This window comes from Gymnodraco acuticeps, unplaced genomic scaffold, assembly GCF_902827175.1.
Source record: "Gymnodraco acuticeps unplaced genomic scaffold, fGymAcu1.1, whole genome shotgun sequence".
In the NCBI taxonomy this organism is placed as follows: domain Eukaryota; kingdom Metazoa; phylum Chordata; class Actinopteri; order Perciformes; family Bathydraconidae; genus Gymnodraco; species Gymnodraco acuticeps.
Genome location: NW_022990701.1, coordinates 5,220,403 through 5,245,959, shown reverse-complemented (window position 1 = coordinate 5,245,959; position 25,557 = coordinate 5,220,403). Strand labels below are relative to the sequence as shown.

The following is a 25,557-nucleotide window of genomic DNA, read 5'->3' as shown; positions in this document are numbered from 1 at the left end:
ATGATCTGCTTACATCCATGGAAGTCACACACAAATGACCCAAAAAGTACAGTATGTCAAAAGAAATAATTCAAACCGTTTATTGTTTTAAACAAAACAAAAACACAGTCAGTCTGTTGTATTCCCTGCCAGTCAAACTACAGGCTGTGTACAAAATATGGCTGCTTTAAGAAGCAGTTGTTTTACAAATATTGAGCAAGACTGTAAATAATTTGTTTTAATCAAACAATGAAATATCAAAATGACCAATCATTAAGACAGAGAACTGAGAACACATGATGAAGAGAAATGGCACAATAAAGAATAATGGCCCTCACTTACTTTCCCAGATGAAGACTTGTGATGAATCTGATGAAGAGTTAATATATACCCTGTAGGCATGCTCCCTAAGAAAAGTAGACCAGCGGTTTCCTGCATATTAGATAAAATACTGTGATAATTAAATGTTGCAATGTGAAGCAATGAGACTGCATGTGGCATATGAGTGCATTAAGTGTTTCCTAAATGAATCTTAAGTGTATACCTGAAGCACTAGACTGTGCTGCGCTCCACATAGACAGAGTAGCTGCACTTACACTTTGAAAATCAACCTTCAGAGAATACCTGTTTGAAACCTGTGGTTTTAATTAAAGGTTAAATGCTTAAATGTGGTCATAAATGTCTAGTTTTCAAGCTGGATGTTGTTATTTCAGTGTGTTGACTTTTATCAACGAGAGAAGACCTGTAACTAGATCTTAACACCTGATTATGTGGAGGTTTCAGTCACATCCAGATAACTGAGGGCCAATATCTTATAAACATGAGATGCGATCTACAGTATCAGTACTGTTCAGCCATCATTAATACTGTCAGGGACGACCAGCCGGTGAAGGGGTGGCTCCCTTGGCCCCTGCCAGTGCCGTCATTGTACTGTTCCCAGATATACCCTGTTTCAACATACTGTCTGTAAACATTACTGATGATGTTAGTCCTGAGTTCCTCATAAAGAGCAGCTGCCATCTCTTGGTATGGCCCTTCTGTGTTGCTGTAGTGGTGCAGGGCTCTGACTGCCAAGTAGTTGATGTTAATCCATATCGGTCCCCTCCAGTAGGGGGCATCGTGTTCTGTGTTTCGCTTCATGTACATTGGATCGGACTTGGAGATTGAACGCAGGCCGTAGGGCGTCCACAGCTTGTTGGAGTCTCTCATGTCACGCAAGATGTGTTCTAGTTTGGGGGAATCCGGTGTTAGAATCTGCAGCAAGAAGGGGAACAAGCTAACGTAACCCAAAGCATTAACAAACTGCAGCTTAGGGGCCCGGCGGACTGAGCGCACGAGGCGCGCCACAGGGAACTGATGGCGAGGCTGTCCGGGAGGCACGTACACCTTCTCCTGCTGCAAGGACACAGCCTGGGTGTGGTTGCCAAAGTCGCTGAAAGCATTAAGTTGGTCTGACCAGTGGAGCTCATTCAGCTTGTCGTTGTCACTGAGCACATGGTGGGTGAGCTCATAGTCCTGATGTGGCTCGCCTAGAAGCCGCGCTATACTCGCCATGATGCCTGAGGATAAGGCCATCCAGCAGTGTAAATCCACATGGCGCTCTTCTGCTGATGGATGTGAGGCACGAGGGTAGTCGTCCAGCCCAGAAGTCAAGGTCTTGGGATTGAGGAAAAGATTGGTGTCCTTGTCACGTCCACGCCAGCGGTATGAGTTGGGTAGGGGCCCGGTCTGTGTGGTGTTGTACCATTCGAACCAGGTTTTCAGTCTGGGGAAGAGCCGTCGGAGGAAAGGCAAGGTCGGTTGAGATGTTGCCTTCTCTGGATTGAAATGTAGCTGTTCTATGAGTTTTTGAAGGGCTAGGAACAGAGTGGGTGGGTTGGCGTTCTCGTTACGCTGAACGACAAACTCAGCTGGGACTTTACTGCGAGCCTCGTCTCCCAGGATCTGCTCACGGGGGATCCAGCCCTCCATATTTATCAGGTCTATCCAGTGAGCAATAGACTCCCGTGTCACCTGGGGGTCCCACTTGCTCAGCAGCAGTTGGTGAAAGCCCTCATCCCAAAGGAATCCTCTGGGAAAGAAAGAGCGTGATGGTACGGCTGTGAATAAAGCCCCCTCGGGATAGAGGAGCGGGTATTCATTGTAGACCGACTGAACCACTGACTGGCCGTAGAAGTAGCCCATTCCCCCCAACATGTTGCTGAGCGCTGCCTTGCCAAACCTAACATGTGCCTGGCTATAGCCTTTGCTCTCCAGCCCAAAAGTCTTCTCAAACTTTGAGTCGAACTCCGCTTTCCTCCTCTCCAGCTCCTGAGTCATCACGGAGCCCACCAGTTGGTTGGGACGGCTGTGGAAACTCCCAGACTCAAACAGAACTTCTATCTGAAACGGCATTTGGACGGTCACCTGGTGAAGCACGAAGGCACCCTCTTTCCGGGTGTCAGCGGGTTTCTGTTGGTTCTGGTGGTGGGGGGGCTTGTAGGTATCTACAGCTATGTAATGCCTCTTCTCCCCAGAAGGAGGGCTGTAGACAAACCTGCGGTTCAGACTTTGCTTCACAATGTCACTCAGCTTCTCCAAGCCAGGAGAGACAGTCTGAAGATAGTTGTAGCTGAAAAAGACAAGACACTATTGTCAACTTTTTTGTGTTTTTAAATTCTATGAAATCAGAGCAATCACGAAAACCTTTAAATTATTTTTTAAAAATCTCAAATGCACTAGCTATGTTTGTGAAGCCTAAGCCCAATGTGTCCTAAGTCGTGAGGGTCTCATATTGTAGTGGTGAGGTTAAGTCAATTGTAAGAATGACAGTAAACCAATATTAAGCTCCCACTTAAATGACCCATCTTCTTTAGCCACTGCTCAATCTTTTTCTATCAGTGCATACTGTACCTTTTCATTTTCTACGCTGGTCTCTTCTGGCCCTCATCAAAGTGTGAAATATTGTCGGTCCCTGGAGGTGTTGCCAGCAGAGAATCAAAAAAATACTGAAACAACAGTTCCTTCTGAAGGTAGATAAACACCTTCACTAAACGACATCTGTGCCGTTCAGAAGAAGACTAGAGCCCTTTTTGAAAGGCTCGGTTTCTTTTAAGCTTTTCAAGGGATATATATATATATATATATATATATATATCGTTTATTTAAGAAGGGAAATGCACATTAATCAACATGAGCACTTGAGTCCACGATGTAAATGTGCCAGAACGAGCCATAAAGGCTCATTTTCCTCTGTATATGATATACTTTCTGCTGTATTGTATCTCAGGATGCTCATAAGACTTTTAGAATTAAGAAAACCTAATACCTTCAGTTGGTTTTTGAAAATCTCTGCTTTTCCTGCCATCTAGTGGTTGTTTTTTGTTTTTACCCAAGTAGTAATGTAGGTTCACCCAGAGAACAACATGATTACTACCATGTAGCATCCCGATGAGCGATTCTGTCCCACAGACATCAACAAATCAGGGACATTCAAATGTGTTGTTTTATATACACCTAAATAAGATTTTGTAATTCATCACACTTTAAAATCACCTATTTTTTCCTTTTGTATGCATCATTCTTTTCCTGAAATGCAGTTGAAATGGCCATTGCCTGTTAATGCAATATGACGATGTCTTCTTACTTTTGTATAAATGATTTATTAACACATGGCTTTTCAAACCCCTCACTGTTTGATCATTTCACTATTTGGATCAGCACATAAAAAGAAAAGTATGTTATTTTTTGGAAAAATATTAAGTAATTTTCTGTTCTCCATATCTTTAATTCTGATCAAACTGAGCACTGGCAGTCATTCTATAGCATGCACACTTCAGCTTCCTTTTCCATCATCACGCTCTTTTGGAGCTGAGCTCATTTTAACACCTACTCCTGTAATCAAACACTTACCTTGCATATTTGGCACTGGATGATTCCCCCGTAACTGGCTTTCGGAAGGAGATCTTAAAGTTTCCAAGCTCCTCTGAGAAACCAGTGATGGATGCGAGGCGGCTTCTATCCTCAACGTGAGCCTCCAGTGAGCCCTGGGTGTCTGCTGCTGCGTAAAACATCAGGGAGATGACTGGCGCTTGAGGAGCCGAGCTCTGGTGGGCAAAGACAAAACAAAAATGATCAAAACTTGAATAAAAAAACATTCATCGTAAGACATATCTGCAACTGGATGGTATATTTTAAACACATAGTAAAATATGTGTGGGTCATGTGAGGTAATATCTGCTCATAAAGCTGAACAAACAATCACACTCACATGCTGTTTGGCGGTGATCCTCCAGGTCCAGTCTCCTCCGTGACCCCCACCCATCCTCTTGACAAACTCTGTGGTGAGTGTGAAATCGTTGTCTCGGATTTCTTGGACCCCAAAAGTGATCCCATCATGCATCATCCAGCCATAGCCTTGCAAACGATCCCCTTGCTCACAAGTGTGCCTCAGGTTTACGTCCATGTCAGAAAACTGACGCATCCACATCATACCTGGGGAGATGTAGCAGTGAAAGTTCAGTTATTTGGTTGTGGTTTACAACACAGAAGATGCACAAATACAACATTTGGAAAAGGATTCAGTCTCAAAACTCACTGGCTGCATGCACCATGTTACTGGCCAACAGGGTTTTGAGAACAGTGGTGCTTGATTAACTGTTGGTACTCAACATCGGAAAATACAGTTCACATTGTGCTGTCAACTAATAAACAACATTGGTCTTCCAAATTGGCTGACAGGGTAAACAGGTAAACAGTCCCAGGAACTATGTCCAAAATGTTCTTGAATTTGACAAGTGCCTGGGCTTATTTCCCAGATCTAGTGCAATTTAACATTGAAGATTTGATTGAATCACCTTATTTCACCCTATGACATCATTGTATACATTTCAAATTGGGTTCTAATTAATTGAAGTAAGATGATGTAAACATTTTAAATAAAGCTTACTGTATTGCACAGAATCAGTAAGGTTTAAGAGGTTAAAAAGCTCTCTTTGTGGTTTTCAACTCATTATTGTGGGGCTTAACTCGTTTTGTCATCATAGCAAACATGATCCAAACATGGACACATTTGCATATGATATACGACATGTCTCTCACCTGTAATTATGGACCTGGGACTCCTGGTTTTCATGCCAAAGTAGACCTGAGGCCTGTACGAGCCCCAGAACCTCTCCGTGGAGACTTTGGCACTGCTGCTGTTGGCGTCCAGGACAGGGTGCGACGGGTGCAGCGTTATTACCCGTTTGGACAGACTGGACCGCATGTAAAGCGCGTAAAAGAACCAGATCAGGCTGAATATGCAGAGGCCAATGGAGATGTTGATGAAGACTTTGCCAATATCAACTTTCTTTTTCTTCTCTTTACGGGGAAATGCAGTGGGCTTCTCATCTATCCTTGGAGGTGGAGCAGCTTCACCGGTCACCACCCTTTTCCTCTGCCTGCCCATCCTGCCCTGCTGAAGCTGGAGACAAAGGGAAGATATTTGCATTTATAAGTATTTGCTTTGTACCAATGACATGTTCATGAATATTTAAATATTGCTTTTAGACCAAGAATGGTAGTCCTATTGTAAACAAAACTAAATAAATACACTGGTTATGGAGAAGTTGCACCATTAAGATAAAAAGGAAAACTCAGATTTCTCTTTTAAAAATATATATTAATATGAAAGAGAATAGCTGATTAAACCAACATGTTTAAATAGACAAAGGTCTAGCCAAGTTAGACATAAACTAAATACATACAAATTGGTTGTGACAAAAAAGCAGTGCAACAAAAACAGATAAGGCATTCAGGCATTTTGCAGGTGCATTACAAAAGAAATTGAACAGCTTTTCTGTCTGCACTGTAAACTATAGCTATGTTTAGTTGCTAGTTAAACGGTACACCTAGCTTAACACATGCAGTGTAATCGAGTCCTGAAACAAATCCTGCCCTTTAATGTTTTGTATTTTGTTTAAACTGTATTAGAGAGGCTGCAGTTTGTGTCGTGCTGATCAATTGTATTGAGTATACCGATCATTTATTTCAATATTCTTTCGACAAACACTGAAAGGGGGGGCCAATGATAAGGAAATAATCTAAATATTCAAACAAATGGATGTAGGATTTATTGAATGACTGTTATTTAAGGCAACATTATTCTAAGCATTACCACATACACTCACAAAGGAGTTCAGTGTTTCGTCCACTAAAGCAATGGGACATATTAACCATTACTAGAGTACATTACAGTATTGTATAATAATTGCGATAGCATTTAGTTAACGTCTTCCAAGGCTAAAATAAGCGGTTTAGCTAGCTTACGTTAACTCTTATGGTACCGTTGCATGGTGTGTGATGGCAAAAATGGTGCAAGTACAGCGAGCATGTTATACTTAAACTCTGCCTGTTAAATGTAAGACACATGGCACAGAAGCCCGGACATACACCTGCTCTTCTCCTGACAGATTCCGCTGTATCTCTCCACTATGCCCCGGTTATGCAGCGCTTCCTGCTGCACGATACTCGCTAGTAGTGCTAACGTTATATCATTTTTTAGCAAAACCGACCGGCTATCGCTATCTAATGTGGCATTAATCAGTCAGAAGCTAGTAAATATGCAACCAATAAGTACTTCTAGGTTAATGTTCATTGAGCAAATGATTACTAACCTGTCAAAATACCAAAGTCTCAGCTGCTCATTATCCGTTGCTAGCTTACTAGCCACTTCCTGGTTACTACTCGTTCCCACTGACGTGTACTTTGTTTCTTCTTCTACTTCCGTTTAAGGTAGGCGTTAGTCTACAGACCTATAAATATATAAATATATATATAAAAAAATATATATATATATATATATATATATATATCGGAAACATGATATGTTAGGGGATATATATATATATATATTTATTTTTCCCTTTTTTATTCAAGAACATATTGAACATCATATATTTTGTTAACATCAGGGGTATTATAAAGTAATAATACTTTTTTTTAATTCTGTCAAGCGTCGTTGAGTTTCCTGAAAAGCGCTATAGTCTCATGTATTATTATTATTATTAATAAAAATGTCCTTAAATGAATAAGAAATAAAAGAAAAATAAAGTTTTATATTTCAAATTAAATATTTGTTAAAAAAAACTATTAGTTTAGTAGGAAAAAATGCAAATATGACACTGTGGAGGGAAATATGTAGTTTTATTGAAATATAGAAATGGAAGTTAATGTTTAGGGGAGTGTTTTAAACATGTTGCCGTTCCAAAATAAGTGAAGAGTACAAATGTGATGTAGGAATACAACACATAAACATTATAGTCTATTTGAGTGGACAGCTGCATGCATGCATGAATGTCCTGCAAATAACACCAGTTTCCAAAATATGAACCAGTTAACATAATTTCCCTCAACCACTTATTTACACTGTAAGCTTTATAATTTATAAAGCTTTGCCATGAGACATGGGGTATCTTAGATGTACCATGGACGGGGTCAAAAGTCAGAGAGAAAACAAAAAAATTAAAGCTTTGGCCTCAAACTGCTTCTCAGTTACAGGTTTAAATTAAAATGTCTACACCTGCTCCGACCAGTATTCATAAAGAAAGATGGGAAATGAGAAAGATAGAAGATATATTGTTGAAAGACAAGTGGAAACATACAACTATGATCACAACTGTTGAATGATCAACAAATGTGATTGATGTACATCTCTACTACACTTGCACAATAAACCACCCCTGGTTACTTTGAATCAATACTGCGGGCATGACCAAAAATAAATACAGAAAACTATTTTTTGTTGCTTTTAATGAATTATATATATACACACACATTTTTTACTTTCGTCAACATGAAAAACAACCAGTGCATAAATGAATATGCATAAATGAATATGCTTATCAAAGCTGAGGTGGCCATTTTACAGACAAATTAGACAGGTAACCCAGTTTAAAGTCAACTTCCTGATTCTCTACATGTTGAGCTGTAGATTTATTAACTGAAAATTGCTCGATTGCTCAAAATATTGCATGCTTAATTTGGTTTTATTTGCATACATTAACCCCAATATTTGTTTTTCTTCCAGAAAAAGAGCAACGTATATTTGCCCAAAGCAAGTTTCAATTACCCAACCAACCAACCAGTGTCAAATAAAGTTAACATTTGGTCTCAGAGGACCAAGATGCAATAAAAAGAAAACTGAACAAAAAAAAACCCCTTTCATAAAAGATCAATAGAAATCACTTGTACCAGAAGGTAGTAAGTATGTTGTCCTTGAAATAATTTCTAATAATTTGTGGCAGAAAATGAAGCGGTTTTGATCCTGTTGTTGAGCCAAATTACTAAGCGCTCTGAATGTTGAGTATGCTCTGTCTTTTAAGTAATTTGTTTCGATAGCGCTCAACATTTAGCGAAGCAACAGACAAAACACCCAGATTCATCTCCCACACACCCCAGCCCGTCTACTCGTCTTTCTGCAGCTCTGACTCTAGTTATTCTTGACAAACAGGTACAAAGACTGAGGCAAGGGGGGCGCATCGACCCCAAAAATAAAGAATTTTCTTACAAAAAAATGTCACAAACAGTGATCAACAAGATGAATGGAACCGATCGCCTGGGCAAATTTTCCGTCTACTTACACCAAACATCAATGCTGGTTTGTGTAATGACAACATTATCAGGAGAGGAACAAGGAAACTTTAGACTGCCAGCACGCCCCGATATCACAGGGGAAACATGTTGAAGCTGGAGAGGAAACTGGGTGAGGACCTGTAGACACCCCTCCTCTCCCTCCTCCTGCGGCTCTTTCTCCTGTGAATTAGCTCTTGATCACTCCACCATCTCCTTCACTGACAAAGCGCTTCCGTCCCCTGGTGGTGAAAATACAGATTGAGAAACATGTTTAGTGTAAATTCAGTATGCACCTTAATACTTCTTAATAAACTAAAATAACAAATTATTTAAAAGGTTAAAAAAGCTAGTCTTTTTATCGTCAACCAACCCAGTAATACAACCAAATTGAATCGATCCTTACAACAAGTTCTGTCTCAGTTGTGAAAGCCTGGTGAGTCTTTTTGTCTTTGGCATAGAGCTCCATTGTTTTATCAAAAACTATAGACATCAATGAGCTACACCGTTGTACTGGATGAAGTAATACTTAATACTACAGTTATCAGCTGTTTTTGAAAATTATTTATTGGGAAAGTTGTGCAACAGATATAAATACCATTATATAAATACCAGGATACAGTTGAAAGGTACAAATTAACCAAAGGAGAGCAAGCAGCAGGTTAAGAAAAAAAGTTTTATTTTTCAGGAGGAATCAGAAATAGACATTATTGAGCAGTATTCTTATATAAATCAGCCACCAGGATTTTTTAAATTGTGGAAATTAGGCACCGATTGCACAGAATGTCCTGGACTTCGTCATTGAGTGCAGCCAGTGAAAGAGACTTTTCTCCGGTTTTATTTTTTATTCAACATTAGAGAGCTGAAACCATGGTCAAAATAAAGCACTTAACGAGTGACTATGAAGCACCTTTTGTGCTTAATAACAGAGCAGGTCGCTGTCTTGCTGATCTTTGTGAGTGTGGGCGGGTTTGCAAAACATGACATGCAGAGACAAGCAAACGATTTTGGCCTTTTCTGAGGATTTGTTGGTTAAACTATAAAATAACAACAGCCATTAGGACTTTTTTTAGTTTTGAGATATGAAGACAAAAACTTGAGGTGCTGATTCAAGACCAGTTTACCTGGCAGGGCAGGCTTCCTGCAGCTTTTTGGTGATCACACCCTCCTTGAAGCAGAGGTCCACAAAGGTCTCCATGATGGAGTGAGCATGCGGCACATCGAGGTTGATTTCTGGGAGCTCGTCATAGACACGGTGGAAACCCTACATGGAGAACAGCATAGAAATTGTTTAACTCATGTGTTTAATGCACAATTATATTTATAACTTTTGATACTAGAACATTAAAAATGTCACTGACCCTGTTCATCTGATCCACAGTGATGAGCCCCGTTTTCCAGAAGGACTGCAGCAGCTTTATCATCATGTGACTGGCAGTGTCTCCTTTCGACTCCAGCACCATAACCACAACCTAAAAAAAGAGAATACAACACCTAACGTTTAAAAAAAAGAGAAGTGTTGCAATTATTTCTTTATTTATGTTTAACATCACAGCGAGCTGCAGAGTTCTCCACAGGGTGGCAGTGTTTAACATCATTTAAAAACATAAGGAGAAGGGGCTATAATTTCATTACTTAAAGGTGGGGTAGGTCATTTTGGAGAAACCAGCTCGAGTGCGCTAGAATTTGAAAATACACAGCCGGAAGAAATCTGCTACTTCCTTACAGAGCCCCTCCTCCAACACACACGAACACGCACATGACCAATGAGGGCACGAGATACGTTTGTGCACAGATGGAAGGCTGACAGGCAGGTAGGCCATCCGGTTATTTTAGCCGGGCCGGCTCAGATGATTGGTCGTGCTTTTTACAGTACTACAGCTTCCACAGATGACATTTTTTTATGGATTTTTTGTCAAAGCACTTAAGATATTCATTGCTATTGGGATGTTAAGAGCATTCCATGGAATATAACAAAAAGTGTATCTCGAGCCGGTTTCTCAAACTTACCTACCCCACCTTTAATATGGAAAAAAAAAACATTTTAATTTGTAGTTATTTCTAGATACTATAAATCTGATAAGCTAAAACAACTCCAGCTGAGTGAATCCTTTATGAATGTGCTGCACCTTAAAAAACAAACAGCACTAAGGTACAGTACATTGTGTCCACAACTAATCCTGATCAAACATTTGGTAACCAATTCTTGATCACCTGTTTTTTTATTACAAAAACAGATGTCACAGAGTAAACATGTTCACTCAGCTACACCCTGAACATAATCAGAGAAATTAGCACGGAGGATAGACAGTTCCATGTAATGCAAAGTGCCTTTTAATTTAAGATTTATTTGGACTGAGCTGTTGATGCATAAATTGCAAATGAGAGATTGTCACTGCCAGACACACGCTGTCCTTGGCAGAGAGCGGTGAGGACAGTCACCAACCACTTACTAGTTTTCCTTTCCAATTCAATTCACTTGGCTGTCTGACATGTTTGACATATCTCTGAAAATGTTATTTATACCTGCAAGTCTTACTCATTCTGTGTGCAAAACACTTAGTTTAAAGTGGACCTATCATGCTATATTTGAATAATATATTGTAGGGCCATACCTATATAAAACATGTCTGTGAAGTTGTTTTTTTTTCAAAATACCAAACAGATCATGCATTTTAGCCATGCCTCATTTCGCTCTATTTGCTCTATTCCAGTCCTGTTTTGCAAGGGCTGATTCTGTGGCAAATGAGCTGCAGCTGACCACGCCCCCCTGCAAAGGAAGGGGGCGAGGCACGAGCGTCATGTTACCATGCTGTTACCATGCTGTTACCATGCTGTTACCATGCTGTTACCATGCCACGCAACCTCTCATTCCCCTGATAGGTGGAGAGTTGCCCATATAGGCGGAGCTTCTTGTTTCTGACGTCAGAACAATTTCAAATCTGGATCAGTCTGTATCAGATCCGTTGCAGCCCCGTTTTTAGAGATTTGGGTATGGAGGAAAAGAGAGAGGGTTGTGTTTTCTGACACTTGGTGAGTTCCCTGACACACCGGGGACACATATTCATGTATAAAAGATGTACAAAAGTGCATTTTGCATGATAGGTCCCCTTTAAATGTGTCTTTTACATATTTAATTCAGCTTCTGCATTCAAGTGTTTTATTCTATTGCTTTTGTTTGACTGTTTTCTTGATGAATATGTGAGAAAGCGTGTAGGGTTTTCCATGACATATAACCAGAGTTGGGTGTAACCAGAGTTGGGAGTAACGCGTTACTGTAATAATATTACTTTGTCGGTAACGGAGTAGTGTAACGCGCTACTTTTATAATTCAGTAATCACACTACAGTTACTAACATTGCCCCGACACGCGTTACTTCGTTACTTACTCAAATCAGTCATAATCACACCTCAACAAACACCTGCAAAGAACACATGCTGGTGAAGCTAACGCACAGCTATTTGTTGTTTGTTTATATCACGTAGTCTGTGCTTCTTCTCTGTCTTCCGGTTGTTGCCTGTTTTGAATGATAAATACACACTACCGCCGCCTGCTGGTAAGGAGAGTTATTGCCACTCACGCATGCGCAGTTCGTACGTGCTCGGCTGAAGTCTTTGCGTTGTGCTCCAGTCTGGTTCCAGTTCAACACATGGCCAACACGCAGGAGAACACGCCGACGCAACAGCGTGAGCAGAGATAGACTAGACTACGCAAAATATACAGATAGCAGGAGACAGAGGACAGCCACGGTCAGATAGGAAGAACATTCAGGAGCTATCTGGATCAGTCTAATGCGACAATGGAAACTGAACTAAAGAGAACATTTGAAACTTTAGCAGTCTGCGTGATCTGCCTGCAGGGAGGGGCAGGCCGGCCCTGCGAGTAAAGTAACGAGTTACTTTATGTAGAGAGTAACGAAGTAGTGTAATATATTACTTTTTTTTTAAAGTAATATGTAACTTTTTTTTAAGTAACGACCCCATCTCTGGGTGTAACGCATTACTGTAATAATATTACTTTTGTCGGTAACGGGGTAGTGTAACGCGCTACTTTTATAATTCAGTAATCACACTACAGTTACTAACATTGCCCCGACACGCGTTACTTCGTTACTTACTAAATTAATCAGTCATAATCATCACACTGACAGACAAGAGGGGTTTCCGCCACAGGTTTATAACGTAATCTGCGCGACTTGCGCGTCCACATCTCCACGTGCAGTGCTGCATGGCTGAGTCAGCGATAACTTTCGAGGGGTGGAGGTATGCCCATTATTTTGAGTTCGTCGGAAGAATAGACAGGAATGTGACGGTGAGGTGCAAACTGTGTCCAGGCCAGAAGCTGTTATCCACTGCTGTAAACACCACGTCAAACCTCAACACACACCTGCAAAGAACACATGCTAAGGTGAAGCTAACACACACGGTATTTGTTGTTTGTTTATATCACGTAGTCTGTTCTTCTTCTCTGTCTTCCGGTTGTTGCCTGTTTTGAATGATAAATACACACTACCGCCGCCTGCTGGTAAGGAGAGTTATTGCCACTCACGCATGCGCAGTTCGTACGTGCTCGGCGAGTAAAGTAACGAGTAAAGTAACGAGTTACTTTATGTAGATAGTAACAAAGTAGTGTAATATATTACTTTTTTTTTAAAGTAATATGTAATATGTAATATATTACATATTACTTTTTTTAAAGTAATATGTAATATATATATTACATTTTTTTAGTAACGACCCCATCTCTGCATATAACAAAGGCTTCAATACCTCATAGACCAGTTCATGGTGGAAGTGTGGGACCTCCAGATCCCGCAGACAGTGCTCCGCCTCCGAAACGTCTCCTGATACCAGGTACTCCTTCAGAAGGAGGTTCATCTGGAAACAAGACACACAAATACAACTTTGTTATTGAGGTTTTTGTGGCAATAAATATCCTTTGGAATCTTTCCATGAGGATACAACAGAATGGACTGCAAAAGTTTGTTTCTTTACTTCTTTATTAAGACAAAAATCAGAGCGAGGGTGGTGATTGAGGCATGATAATTGATGGAATAAGTCTGTTGAAATTATGCTAAATATCCCACGTTCAGTTACACGGACCTCGTCTTTATCTAGTGCAAGACTTTGTTTCAACACACCCAAGATATTGTGATACTACAGTAGTTGTAAAAGTTAACATAAAATCTTTAAATATATGTTTTATTCACGGGACTGAAAAAAAGACAAAGCTGAAGAGAGCTCAATAAGATCTACCCGTTGCTCAAAAGTATTTCCTCAATTCACAATATGTGGGGGGGATTATTAGAGCAATAACCTGACTTCCTTAGGAAATAAAACTCTGCACACATGTCTGATATATCTGGAAAACATTTCTTCGTGTTTAGTGGTGTGCATAAACGGTTCAGTCTCTGCTTTATTTTTAAGTGTTCATTTGTTATATAACGTTTACTGATCTGCACATGCACCAACCATTTCGCTTAAAACCTATTTTTGGAACAATTAGTCATTCGCCTTGAGGGGAGCAACAAGTTCAAAACCCTCAAAGCTACACCGACAGTTGTGTAATTGGGTCTAATTCACTGAGCGTTGGGAATGTGTGGTTGTCCGAACATCTGGTAATAACAAAGACATTTATGTAATGTGGACATACAGGGCTCTGACAGAGGAAAGGACGTAGAAGTTGAAAAGACAAAAAGAAGAATGCAAGTCATAGCCCAACAATGAGAGGGAATCCGAAATAAAGTAAGAAGAGCAGGCAAAATAATCAGTTTGCTTCCTGCAGTCCAGTGTGTCGCCCTGAGGCTACACACCACCAGGCAGGAGGTCAACACTGGAAGCCTGCACCTCTGAGGCTTACACAATGCAGGGTGACTGAGAAAACATTGACGAAAATGCAATTGCTTAACAAGCACTGAATCCCTAAAATGCATAAATTACAAAATATGAAGACAATAAACACGACACGACACACACCCACATTAGCATAAATCATTCCAGCAATTCCGGTTAGTATCCGTTAAAGGCTAGGGTGTGATTTTGTGTTTGCCCCTCCTGTGCCAATACCAAATTCTCATGGGAGAAAAGTGCTCTGTTGACAATGAAAAATAGCAGAGGGTTGGCCTGTGGCTCTCTACCCAGCATGCATTTCTGCCTTCTGTTTACCTTATGTAATGTCAATAAAGAAGCAAAACGTGTCAATACATATGGAAATGAGAAGGTGACTCATCAGTTTATTGTTTTGTTTTTTAAAATGATCTTACCTCTCTGACGAGATGCTTCACAGGTCTCAGGCCTCCACCAACGCCCCACACATTATCTAAACGAACCATCTCCCTCTTCATGGTCAGCAGCACTTCGGCACGGTCTAAAGCCACTCTGGGGAGAAAAAACAACACCATAATATATTTCTTGCACTTAAATGGGCTTTCAGTAAGTACATTCAGTCATTAAGTGAAAAGGAAGACGTGTTGCGTGTTCCTCTTCAAAAATGAAAAGTAAAAACCTTTCCCAACACAGAGGAGGAAGATATGACACATTTTAGAACTGTCGCATAAAAGGTGGATTTCTTTAAAAGGACTGTATCTTGAATTTGTTGTTTTGCCATCTCGTCTCACCTGGCATGCTCGCAGTCCACTTTGCCCTTGTAAAAGTCCAGGAAAGACATGGGGAGGACGTGGTCTGCTATGGCTCTTGCTACAAACTGCCCTAACATCTGAGAGATATTAAAGAAAAAAACATCAGAATGCAACTCCACATGACATATGTTTTGTTACAGCACTATGACACAATATAAACACCTACCTGTGGAGCCTCTGGTGTGTCCAGTATGAGGTCTGGCAGCTCTTTGAGGATCTTGTCGAAGGCACGGGCCATTTCACTTTGTGACAGCATCTTGCCTGACAGATCGGACAGCAGGCGGGAGGTCAGCTCTCTGTGGCTGGCTTTGCCCTCCAGGGACAGGGACACGGCCAGGGAGGAAAACTCGTACTTATGTGAGCCCAGGTTGAGCCCCTTCAGCAACATCTGATAGAGAGAGGACAAATAACAAAATCAGAATCCCTTTATTCGTCCCACAGAGGGGAAATTTGCATTTGTTACAGCAACAACAGAGCTAAAGACAGCTTAATATTAACTTAACATTAAGGTAAATTGTCAATGAATGAAGTTTGAATAAGTTAAAATGTAATGTAGTCGCAGAACCATATAGTCTCTGATCAGTACTGATGTAATCTTTCTATATATGCTCTACATTATTGGGTTAATCCGTCCAAACCTGCTCACTGGTGGTCAGCAGTGAGAGGAAGAGGAAATGCTTCATTTGAAAATATTTACCTGGACCTCTTTCGTGTCTCCGTGTTCAAAGTACTCCTGTACAATCGGGTTCACCATTTTCTCCAGTTCCTTCTCATCTATTTCTGGAACAACTGTCGCGTAAACTGTGTCCCCCTGTGGAAGTATAAACATATCAGTCCATCCGTGCACACATGTATGCACAACAAAGTGGATGTACATTCAGTATTACAAGCCGTCAGTTATCCAAAATAACAGGTATGTTAAATGTACACTATCAAGGTTTCATTGCAAGTTTTCATGCGAGTCTAAAAAAATCTATACCAACAACCATTAAATAGTTAGATAGTGCTTTCTGTCCCCATGCTATCTCGAGGTGGTGATATAACATAAGCCTCTTTCATCTCAACTGTTTGCATTAGTGTCAAAACCCATCCAACCTCCCTTTCAGGTTATGTTTCTTTTAATAGGAAGAACAATGAAACATTGATAAAATAATGAGATTAGCATTGATTGAATACATTCAACAACAACAACAACAAAAGCCTACAAATTATAATAAAACTAGAAAAACACATTTTTTATTTAAGCTGGCTCTGATTTGTCCTGTCAAACTTGACCATAAAAACTAATCACAGGATTGTTTTGACCTGTACTGATAAGACCAAGTTTATAGAACAAGAAAAGAAGGATTGTAGCTAAATGTCCAAAATGCTGATTCACTTTCCGGTTTTATAAGCTGTTGCCTATAAACAATGTGGACTGTAGAAGGGGATGTGAGAGAATCAAAACAATAGTTTACGGTCAAGTACAGGCAAAACTGAACCTGTATTTTACACATCTTCAACATGGAGGCCTGATACTTTAAGGCATAATCAAAGAAGAGGAAAGGTGGCATGCTTTAGTTTCCGCTCCATTGCCCGATTTTATTCTTAATACATTTTGTTGGGCCTTTTCCTACGTACAGGATGACCTGTGAGTCGAGAAATCCATCAGGTGACCCCCTCAGTCTGGTTCAAAGGGCACCGTCTGCAAATCAACTCCGTCCCCGTTCCCTTTTTAAAAATCACTTTCTTTCCACAGCCCTCCTACTACGTTCAAAGCCAAATCAAACAGGCTTTACTGGGCTGTTCCCAAAACTGTTATCATTTTTTTTTTCTGACAGAAGCTCGGATCCCACCCTGAATGAAGCCAGTGTGACCTGAGCCTGGGGCAAACTAACTCAGCCTTCAGCATTACACAGAGCATTTGGTCGAAAACAGGGTTAAAGATTAAAAATAATGTTGATTGTGAAGCAATGGAGCCACCTGGATGAAACAATCCTGTGTGTTTAAAAAAAGTATTGGCCAAATCATATAGACTCTAATGTAGAGTCGCATCTCCCAATTGATTCATACTCTTTGATCTTATGCCATCCAAGTGATCGATGCATTGTGTAACTCATTAGAGATGCAAGAGAGCATGTTTTATGAGAGTGTACACTCATTATCTTGTTTGCAGAGCAAAGCCTCTTTTATATTCAGCGTGTTTGAGCAGCAGCTCCTCAACATCAGCATGTTTGTTTGACACAAGAAATAAAAAGGTGTCGGCTCTGATCACCGGGCCTCTTTGGAACAAAAAGCTGCTCGGCACAACAGGTCAGCCCATCAACAACTGAGATAAACTATCCTCTGCTCTTTCATCAGCAGCAAAAACAGATGAGAGAGTGTGTGTACAGACTGCTGACAGTCAGGTAAAGGAAACATTTTGGATCAACGTCAAACACATTTCCCTTTATCTTAGTCGTTTTTCCAGGTAAAATTGTCAAGAATCTGTGGCCAATGTTTTTAGATTGAACATTTTAAAGATTGCAATTTGAATCAATGATAGAAAGAAATCCGACTGGTTTCAGCCCTCCTTTAAATCGTTGATAAATGTAAGTATTGTATTTACTCGCAGATAGCTAAGTGGAAATAATGTGTAATGACAATTTGTTATGTTATAAGCACAAAACCTGGGGCACAAGTCCTGCCTGCATCATTTTTCATTTCCCATCTCCCTTCTTCTCATTTCCTGTCATCTCTCTACTGCCATACATGTCTCTAAAGACATACAATGCCCCCGCAAAGAAAAACAAATATTTAAAATCAACAAAATGCAAATTAAAAAAAGCACAGAAATCAAGCTTTGTGTGAGAGTCTAAAACCCTTTAACATTCATTTGATGAAAAATCCAGATCTGCTGTACTCGCTTACCTGAGAAGACTCATCGTAGTTTGGGTCTCGCATATCAGGCTCCTCGTCTTCATAAACCATCCCTGCGGCCCCCCACACTCCTTTACCTCCTGCCCCACCTGTAGACACAAACCATAAACACATGCTCAGCATTATGATTAAATGATAAAGCCATTGGCTGCAGGGAATGAAAAGTGGATCATGCAACAGTTTTCCAACCAACATTATTGCTACTGTCAACAATCAGCACATGTGAAAACAAATATTCTATTGTCTGTCGTTTGGTTTAGGACTTTAGGTTATATAACCGGTCCGCGGTTTATTTACACTAAAATTCTGTACATGTTTTGTTTTTACAAGAAAAAGGGGAGCACCTGTCTTAAGCGCTGCTCTATAAAGTTTATTTATATATATATATATATATATATATATATATATAACACAACGCCTCTTCTATGCTACTATAACATGGCTGTGAGTGTAGCTCAAATGTACCTTTTTTTGGCAGCCCTCTTCCTTTGCCGGCCCTGGATTTGCGGTCGCTGACGATGATTTTGCCCTTCGGACTGTTAGGGTCACCTCCTGAAGTTTCTCCCGATTCGGAGAAGGACTCGCTGGTGGAGTTGCGGGATGACTTGCGCAGGCGGCGCTTGGCTTTGGCTTTAAGTCGCGCCTCGTGGAGCGCTTTCTCCTGAGGGGTCCAGTTCTCGTTCACCTCCGCCTCATTCAGCAACTCATCGTCAACCGTGTAGGGACAGTTCGCCTGGGCCAGGTTGTCTTCGAAAGAGAAAACCCCTGTGGTCAGAAAAGGGTTTATATGGTTTATATTTTGCCAAACGAGACGATAACACCAAAGCAAACAACGTTGTCATTCTACTGCCATAATAACATTATTGGGTAGTTAAGTAGACCATCTTGTGTAAATGATCTGGACACAATAGTAACAGTTTGGGGAAGCCTTTACCGAGACAATGTCACAGTGCACATTGTTACAGAAGTTATTGTAGGTCTCAGACCTCATTAATGCTCTTGTGACTGAATGGAGCAAATCACTGTAGGTCACACTCTTTTGGATTCAGGTGTATGCATGTTAAATCGTATTACAGTGGATAGTGTACATTTCAGATGCTATAGTTTTACAAATGTTGTCAAACACTTTTGTAAATCTGAGGCTGGCTACAAACATTAATGCTTACTACCAACACATTTCTGCCATTTTTGTAAAAAGACAAAGTTATGTTCTGCATGTTGTTGCTGTATTTATCCTTATCTCATGACAATAGTGAGACATGTTTTCTTGTGTATGGCTATTGTAGGTAAAAAAATAAAACTGCACCAACACCTTTACACCACAGCAACACCAAAGCTTTGTGCCCTACAGCCAGCGCCATATATCAGGGCCATGTTGTGCGTATCAAGCCAAAGGTCATGTAACACTCAAAAGATTACACCAGAGGATCAGCAGCAGATACGTTTATACAGTCTTTTAAGACCTAGCAGCAGATGTTAAAATGTAGGTGTGATATTTAGTATCAAGTTACTTTATATACTATTCTGTATTGATGAAAATATTGTATATAATAACAAAATATGGCCTCTACTAGGTATGGGACGACAACAACAACATGTGCGACTGGAGTTTTACTGCAGGCCTGGGGGGAGGGAGGGACCAAACGGGAACACATGCCTGAGAAATGCTGACATGGCCGTTTGACTTTTTTCCTACTCTGTCTTCTCGCGATCTGTCCGCGGCTGCTAGAGTGGACCTGACTACATATGGCATGTTTTGGGCCACGGCTGGTCACATGACCAGGCGGTAGTACATAAACAGAGCAGGAGGAGGAGGAATGTCTGAGGGTGTAATGAATACTTGCAGTCCTTGTGCAGAGTTATGGCCCTATATATTACAGGTCATGTATAAAACACGAGGAGGAACATTTCCAGAGCCAAAGTAAAACTGACTACCTAAAAAAAGCTGTCTGTATTCGGCAAAAAGTACCAAATGGTTTTACCTTGGGTAATTATAATACTTTTGGCAAAGGAAAAAACTATTAACTTGCAACCTTCTTTATAAAAGAAACATTTCAAAATGACCTTAAATGTTTTTCGTTGAGTTTGAATAACAAATGAAAGGACGCACCTTTGTGCAAAGCAGGACCTTTAATGCCTTTACTTAACCTGTTGCAGTAAGAGCAGCACCACACCCTGGACTTTAGAAACTGTAAACAGCCGGCCATGTGTCATGTCCTCCTCCTGTTCTTCCCTCATGTTTGCCACAATGCCTGCCAGCGCACTAAATTGGAAACGTACCAAGGGCAACGAACCAAATTAACAACCAGCCAATTGGAAAAGAGCAGAAAAGTAGGAAGGCAGAAAAGTCAGAGCTGTCTTCTAAGAGTTGCTAAACGAGAAGGGGAAAGAATGCAGACGAGCTAAATGCATTTTTAAACTCTGCAGAGACCATGTGACTCTGTGACTTCAGAAAAGTTCTGGTGTAAAGGTTTAATCTATACTGTCTCTCATAAAGCTGCAGCAACAAACGCAGCTGTCTTAAAGCCTTGAAGACTCCCAGAGCACAACCAAATTATACCAAACCACACAACGCTGTCATGGTGGTTTTCAAAACCACCCCCACATGTAACCAGTTTCTAAACCCAGGCGGAGGCAGGCCAGCTGAAGACCTCTGCACTACATGTTGAGTAGAAGCTGTCCACAGCCATGAGGTTAGTTTTAGGTCTCCATAGAGAAGCAGGGGTCATGAATGAGAGGGTCAGTGGAGCACAATTCCTCCATGAACAGTCCTAGGTACACTGAGAGTTAATTTAACTATAAGTATGAAGTATTGCAATTTAGGAGAGTCTTGTCAAATTCTGCACTATTTATACCCCCCCTGCTCAAAAACATGTCATACTAGTATGCGCAGAATGATGCATTTTCAAGGTTTAACACAAGAAGGCTGTGCATACTTCTCTCTCAACGAGGAATGTTGTTTTTTGTTTACATTAGGCATATACATACAGGCATGATTTATGGAAAGTGTTCCCAGCAGGCACATTTTTGTAATGAGCATTTGCATATTCAGAAATTACAGATTTTATAATTATGTTTTTTAGTTGTAACTAAGTTATCAAAGTTTTTTTTAAACTAAATCAGAGGATCTGAACACATTTTGAAAAGGACAGCAACTAATGCAACTTAAAGCCTACTAAACTGACTCACTACTTGTATTCATTTCTGTGAATTGTAACTTGTGACCACCAGCAGTTTACGCAATATATATATATATTTTGTATGAACTTAGTACAAATTATTTATAGTTATTATTATTTATAGTTTATTATTTATAGTTAGAAGGTTGACCAAAAAACTAAAAACGCATGTTTGCTAGGCTTTATGTTTTCGAAAATCTACTTAAACATTGTTCCTCTGTCCACCTACGCTCAGAAAATACATTCTAAGGTCAAACAACTATCTGCACAACAAAATAGGGGACAAAAAAAACTGCCGTACTGTATAATGTCCTTTAGTGTGTTTATCTATCAGGGGAGAAAGGGTGTGGACGTCTTTGGGGTTTAACGGTCATTTCATTTAATGAAAGGGGAAGAATTTTACAAAAACATGTTTTAGAGACATCAGTAAACGTTGTGGGCCAAGGTGACTCATGTTTAAATAGACAACAGCAGGGCAAGTGCCACACACGCTCCAAAAGTAAAACAAATACAAGGGTTGCTACTCGTATAACACGGTAATGTTATATTTATGCAGGAAGGGAAAAATTAACAACTAAATTTAATGTAAAGTTGTGCTGTTTTGCTGACTGTACTTTTTTGAGTCCCCCTCTGTAACTGCTAAGCAACAACAGAGACAAAGTGCATGCTCAGGGAGGTGCATAAAAGATTAGAGCTACTTAGATAAACGGTTAAGAGGCTAATTACATGCTTCTTTTTTTTTTTTTTTTTTTTAAATCAGACAATCACATCTGCACAGGACAACTCTACTTTGCACCAGTTGTTTTCTCAGCTTAAAAACTGAACATCTTGTGCAAGTGGATGGTGTGCAAACATGTTTTCATGAATGTATGTGGGGGAAAGAGGAGGTGGTAACAATATATTAAGTACAGAACTGAAAGAGGGGTAAGACTAAACAACTAAATATCTACTCAGCAGGCCAGGAAGAAATCTGGTCTGACATGTATGGCTGTAGGTTTCTATAGGATGCTTGTTACTCAAGTATTTACCCAAGAAGTTAGAGTCACATAGTGTACAAAGACACATTATGGCAAAACCTCACAACTCTCATAAATGCAAGTATTCATGGAGAGATGGGCACTATCAATAATCTGTTTATATTAAAAAAATCCCTAATTTACGAGAAAAAAACCGACATATTCTAAACCAGGATTACCGATCATTTGGGAATATACGTGTTGGATCAGACTGTGCTATAAAGGTTAACATGGTAAAGACTGTTGTGCAACTTCATTGACCCACAAATGTGTCGGCACAGACAATAGAGTCTTTGACAGTCTGCATGACCACCTCATCAACAGTGGCTGCTCAATCAAGCATGGCCGACCTTCCTTGAGAAAAAGGCAACCAAGTTCATGCAGAAAAGCCCATCTGTGCCCTGGAGCACAGGCTGATTTCTCACACACTAACATAACACACCAGTAACAAACCGTGTGGTTTCTCACATGCAACCATTTACCTCCGTGGAACCTTGAATGTGTGTGAGAGTGCAACACAAATATAGGAATTATTGTGCAGAGGTGTGAGAAGTACTCAGATCTTGTACTTGAGTTAAAGTAGAAGTACCGATAGTGTAGGAAAAGTCCTGCATTAAAAATGTTACTCAAGTAAAGAAAAAAAGCATAAGCATCTAATTAAATAAAAGGTACAAAATAAATGTATGAAGTGGAGTAAAAGTATACCGTTAACCTCTGAATTGTAGAGGGGTAAAGTACAAAGTAGCATAAAATAGTATCTCGAAATTGTACTTAAGTACAGTACATGAGTAAATGTACTTAGTTACTTCCCACCTCTGTTAATGTGTGAAACCACTCACACATAACTTACAGTGCTAACAATACTACTACTTATGTAAGCCTTAAATACACAGCAAGGGATGAATTATGTAAGGATTTCCTATTGGCTCCTATGGTAGGCTATACTACATGTCTACGTCATCGCCAGTCTGAGAGAAAAAAACCACGGGACCCAGTGTACCATAAGTGAGATATCAAAGATTATTGAGAAGATATCACACATTACTCAGACAATGTGGAGACATTATTCGTTAATTGTCGTTGCTGCTCAGATTGTGCTTCATGTTGTTGTTTTTTATACCCATAAAACGTCGTGTTTTTTAAGCATTTCCTTGTAAAAATATGTCTGTTCGTGCAGGAAAGGGGCGTGCATCGTTGTAAGCTCCGATAATGGGTCTAAATCTAAAACGGGCTAACACAAAAGGTGTTGACACAAGTAGGTGATTAAGGAACCGTATATATTTCATACTCTCAAGGGGGAGACTAAAATCAGGAACCAAAACAGCTAAGTGTTACTCATGCATGTAGTCTTTTAACGTCAAAAACATGCAGCAGAAAAACAGCAGCAGAAAAACAACAGGTATCTCAAAATGCACTCAGCAGCAGCGCTGGTGTGTGCAAACAACGACTTGTCAAAGCGGAAGTAAGCATGGTGTCCTCGTCCAATCAGAAACGCGAAATGGTTAAATGCAAAAGCAGTTCAACAACAACACCGTAACAAAGCACCATTTTAAAAAAAGGGTAACGTTTGGGTCTATTTGCAGCGTGAATCAAACAAAGCTGCGTCAGTGTGCAGTGACTGTTGCACCAGCAGTGCTCGGTGTGTGTGTGCGTGCACGCGCGCGCGCGTGTGTGTGTGTGTGTGTGTGTTTTAACAGAGCACATGGTGGAGTATGGCTGGTGTTGCAGCCCATCCCATGCAGGACAATGGATTAGGCAGAGCACGCCAGCAGGCCCATCGTGGCTCGTTGACACTTTGCACCGATGAACCACACACAGCCAGCCCGGGTTCAGTTACTCACCATCGGCTTTAGGAGCGGAGGACCACGTATCCACTTCGGTCGCCATGGCGCTCTCCAAATGCTTGATTAAAAAACCTCACGAGGAGCTTCTAAAAAAAAAACAGCAAGCCTCACGTCTGCAGAACAATATATTAAGTACAGAACTGTCTTCGACAAATTGCAGGTGCTGAAGAACAAAAACTGAAAGCCTGGTCGCTTTTTGTGTCGTGTTACACGGTGTGAGCTGCAGAAATCAGAAAAAAACAATGAGAATTAATTACAAGGAAATGATAAGGCAGCGAAATAAAAAGAGCTTTTCGTGCTCTTCTCAGCGTTTACGGCTGGGAAGAGTAGAATAACGTGGCTTTGAAGTAGGTTCTAGTCTGAGAGCATTTCAGCTAACAACCTGCAAGATAAACAAAGTCTGTTTTTAACTTTGCAAGAGAGAGAGGAGGGGGTCACGTGAACACAACGCGGATGGGGAGTGGTCAGAAAAGGGGGTGGGTGCTGGTCCTCTCTGACCAATCACAGAGCAGGAAAAAACACGGCCACTGTAATGTACACAATAACAACATATGCTTATTTACCTGAATTACCTTATTACAAGGACAAAGAGCAACATTTAAGTCTTTATTGCATTAAGCTCATATCGTTCTTTATATATATATATATATATATATATATATATATTTTATAGTTTTTGTTTTGGCACGTCAATGAGGTATTTTATATCTAACTGACTATTCTCATATGTACATCTCCTTTTTTCCAAGCTGGGATGTGGTTGTTGTACGTAGGCTTGTTGTACACTTTCTTTGCAACTGTAGTTGGTATCCCATGTGGTGGTTAAATGCATTTGGGAATAAAAACATGAAAGATTAAGACTGCTAAATGAAGGTCATGCAAAGCAGGCCAATAATATGTAATATGATATACATTTAATTCTGGAGCATTTGTGCCCAGAATGAAATGTGCTCCCCTATGGTTTGGGCAGTTTTTGCCTAGTAATACAGCCGTGGTAATAATAACTAGTTTTTCTAGTGGGACACAAAGGTTTTGGACTTCATCTCATCAGGGGGAGAAGAGCAATGCAAACAGACCGGTCTTGTATAGGCATATGGCAGTATTTCATATATTACAACTATGTCTAGCAACAAGGGACTGCAGATGTTCTCACACTGCATGTTGCATTTGACATCTCTGATAAACAATGCTGCCTGCAACACACGATCACACATTTTAAACGCTTTTTGTTCTTGTAGTTACTCCTGAAAAGAGGATTTTTTTTCCATGTAAGTGCAGCTTGATGATTCATCCTGAGTCACAGGGACAGCCACTCATAAGTGGGTGTTTTTAGCTCTTCCCTGGTGAAATAAGTTCAGTGCATTTGCTTTTTTTCAAAGCAGAGTACAGCTTGTACCTCAGGCAACTACAACTA

The 25,557-nt window shown here is 40.3% G+C and overlaps 2 protein-coding genes across 3 annotated transcripts; both read right to left on the bottom strand.

Moving 5' to 3' along the window:
* Positions 1-56: 56 nt before the first annotated feature.
* On the bottom strand, positions 57-6,715 carry mogs (mannosyl-oligosaccharide glucosidase). Of its 2 annotated transcripts, XM_034231544.1 has the most exons (5): positions 6,615-6,715; positions 5,059-5,422; positions 4,229-4,452; positions 3,871-4,064; positions 820-2,590 (listed from the first exon to the last, which is right to left on the bottom strand). In XM_034231544.1, the coding sequence occupies exons 2-5, from the start codon at positions 5,405-5,407 to the stop codon at positions 820-822; spliced, it is 2,538 nt and encodes an 845-aa protein (XP_034087435.1). In that variant the 5' UTR covers positions 5,408-5,422; positions 6,615-6,715. The 2 variants fall into 2 exon arrangements, with proteins under 2 accessions (XP_034087437.1, XP_034087435.1); XM_034231546.1 differs by lacking the exon at positions 6,615-6,715 and having other exon boundaries at positions 57-2,590; positions 5,059-5,407.
* Positions 6,716-7,732: 1,017 nt separating this feature from the next.
* Positions 7,733-24,571, bottom strand: pdcd4a (programmed cell death 4a). The gene is made up of 11 exons (XM_034231411.1): positions 24,141-24,571; positions 18,570-18,869; positions 18,096-18,193; positions 15,904-16,017; positions 15,373-15,594; positions 15,186-15,283; positions 14,832-14,946; positions 13,339-13,446; positions 9,930-10,040; positions 9,693-9,832; positions 7,733-8,810 (listed from the first exon to the last, which is right to left on the bottom strand). Exons 1-11 carry the CDS (start codon positions 24,184-24,186, stop codon positions 8,759-8,761), a joined length of 1,404 nt encoding a protein of 467 aa, XP_034087302.1. The 5' UTR covers positions 24,187-24,571; the 3' UTR covers positions 7,733-8,758.
* Between the last annotated feature and the right edge of the window lie 986 nt (positions 24,572-25,557).

Excerpts from the sequence above, each read along its gene's own strand:
- mogs (XM_034231544.1), bottom strand. The coding sequence starts at position 5,407 with ATGGGCAGGCAGAGGAAAAGGGTGGTGACCGGTGAAGCTGCTCCACCT. Across the intron at positions 4,453-5,058 it reads TCCCAGGTCCATAATTACAG|GTATGATGTGGATGCGTCAG; the intron begins GTGAGAGACATG and ends ACATCTCCCCAG. Across the intron at positions 4,065-4,228 it reads GGATCACCGCCAAACAGCAT|AGCTCGGCTCCTCAAGCGCC; the intron begins GTGAGTGTGATT and ends TTTGCCCACCAG.
- pdcd4a (XM_034231411.1), bottom strand. The coding sequence starts at position 24,186 with ATGGCGACCGAAGTGGATACGTGGTCCTCCGCTCCTAAAGCCGATG. Across the intron at positions 15,595-15,903 it reads GAGACACGAAAGAGGTCCAG|ATGTTGCTGAAGGGGCTCAA; the intron begins GTAAATATTTTC and ends TCTCTCTATCAG. Across the intron at positions 14,947-15,185 it reads GTGGACTGCGAGCATGCCAG|AGTGGCTTTAGACCGTGCCG; the intron begins GTGAGACGAGAT and ends TTTTCTCCCCAG.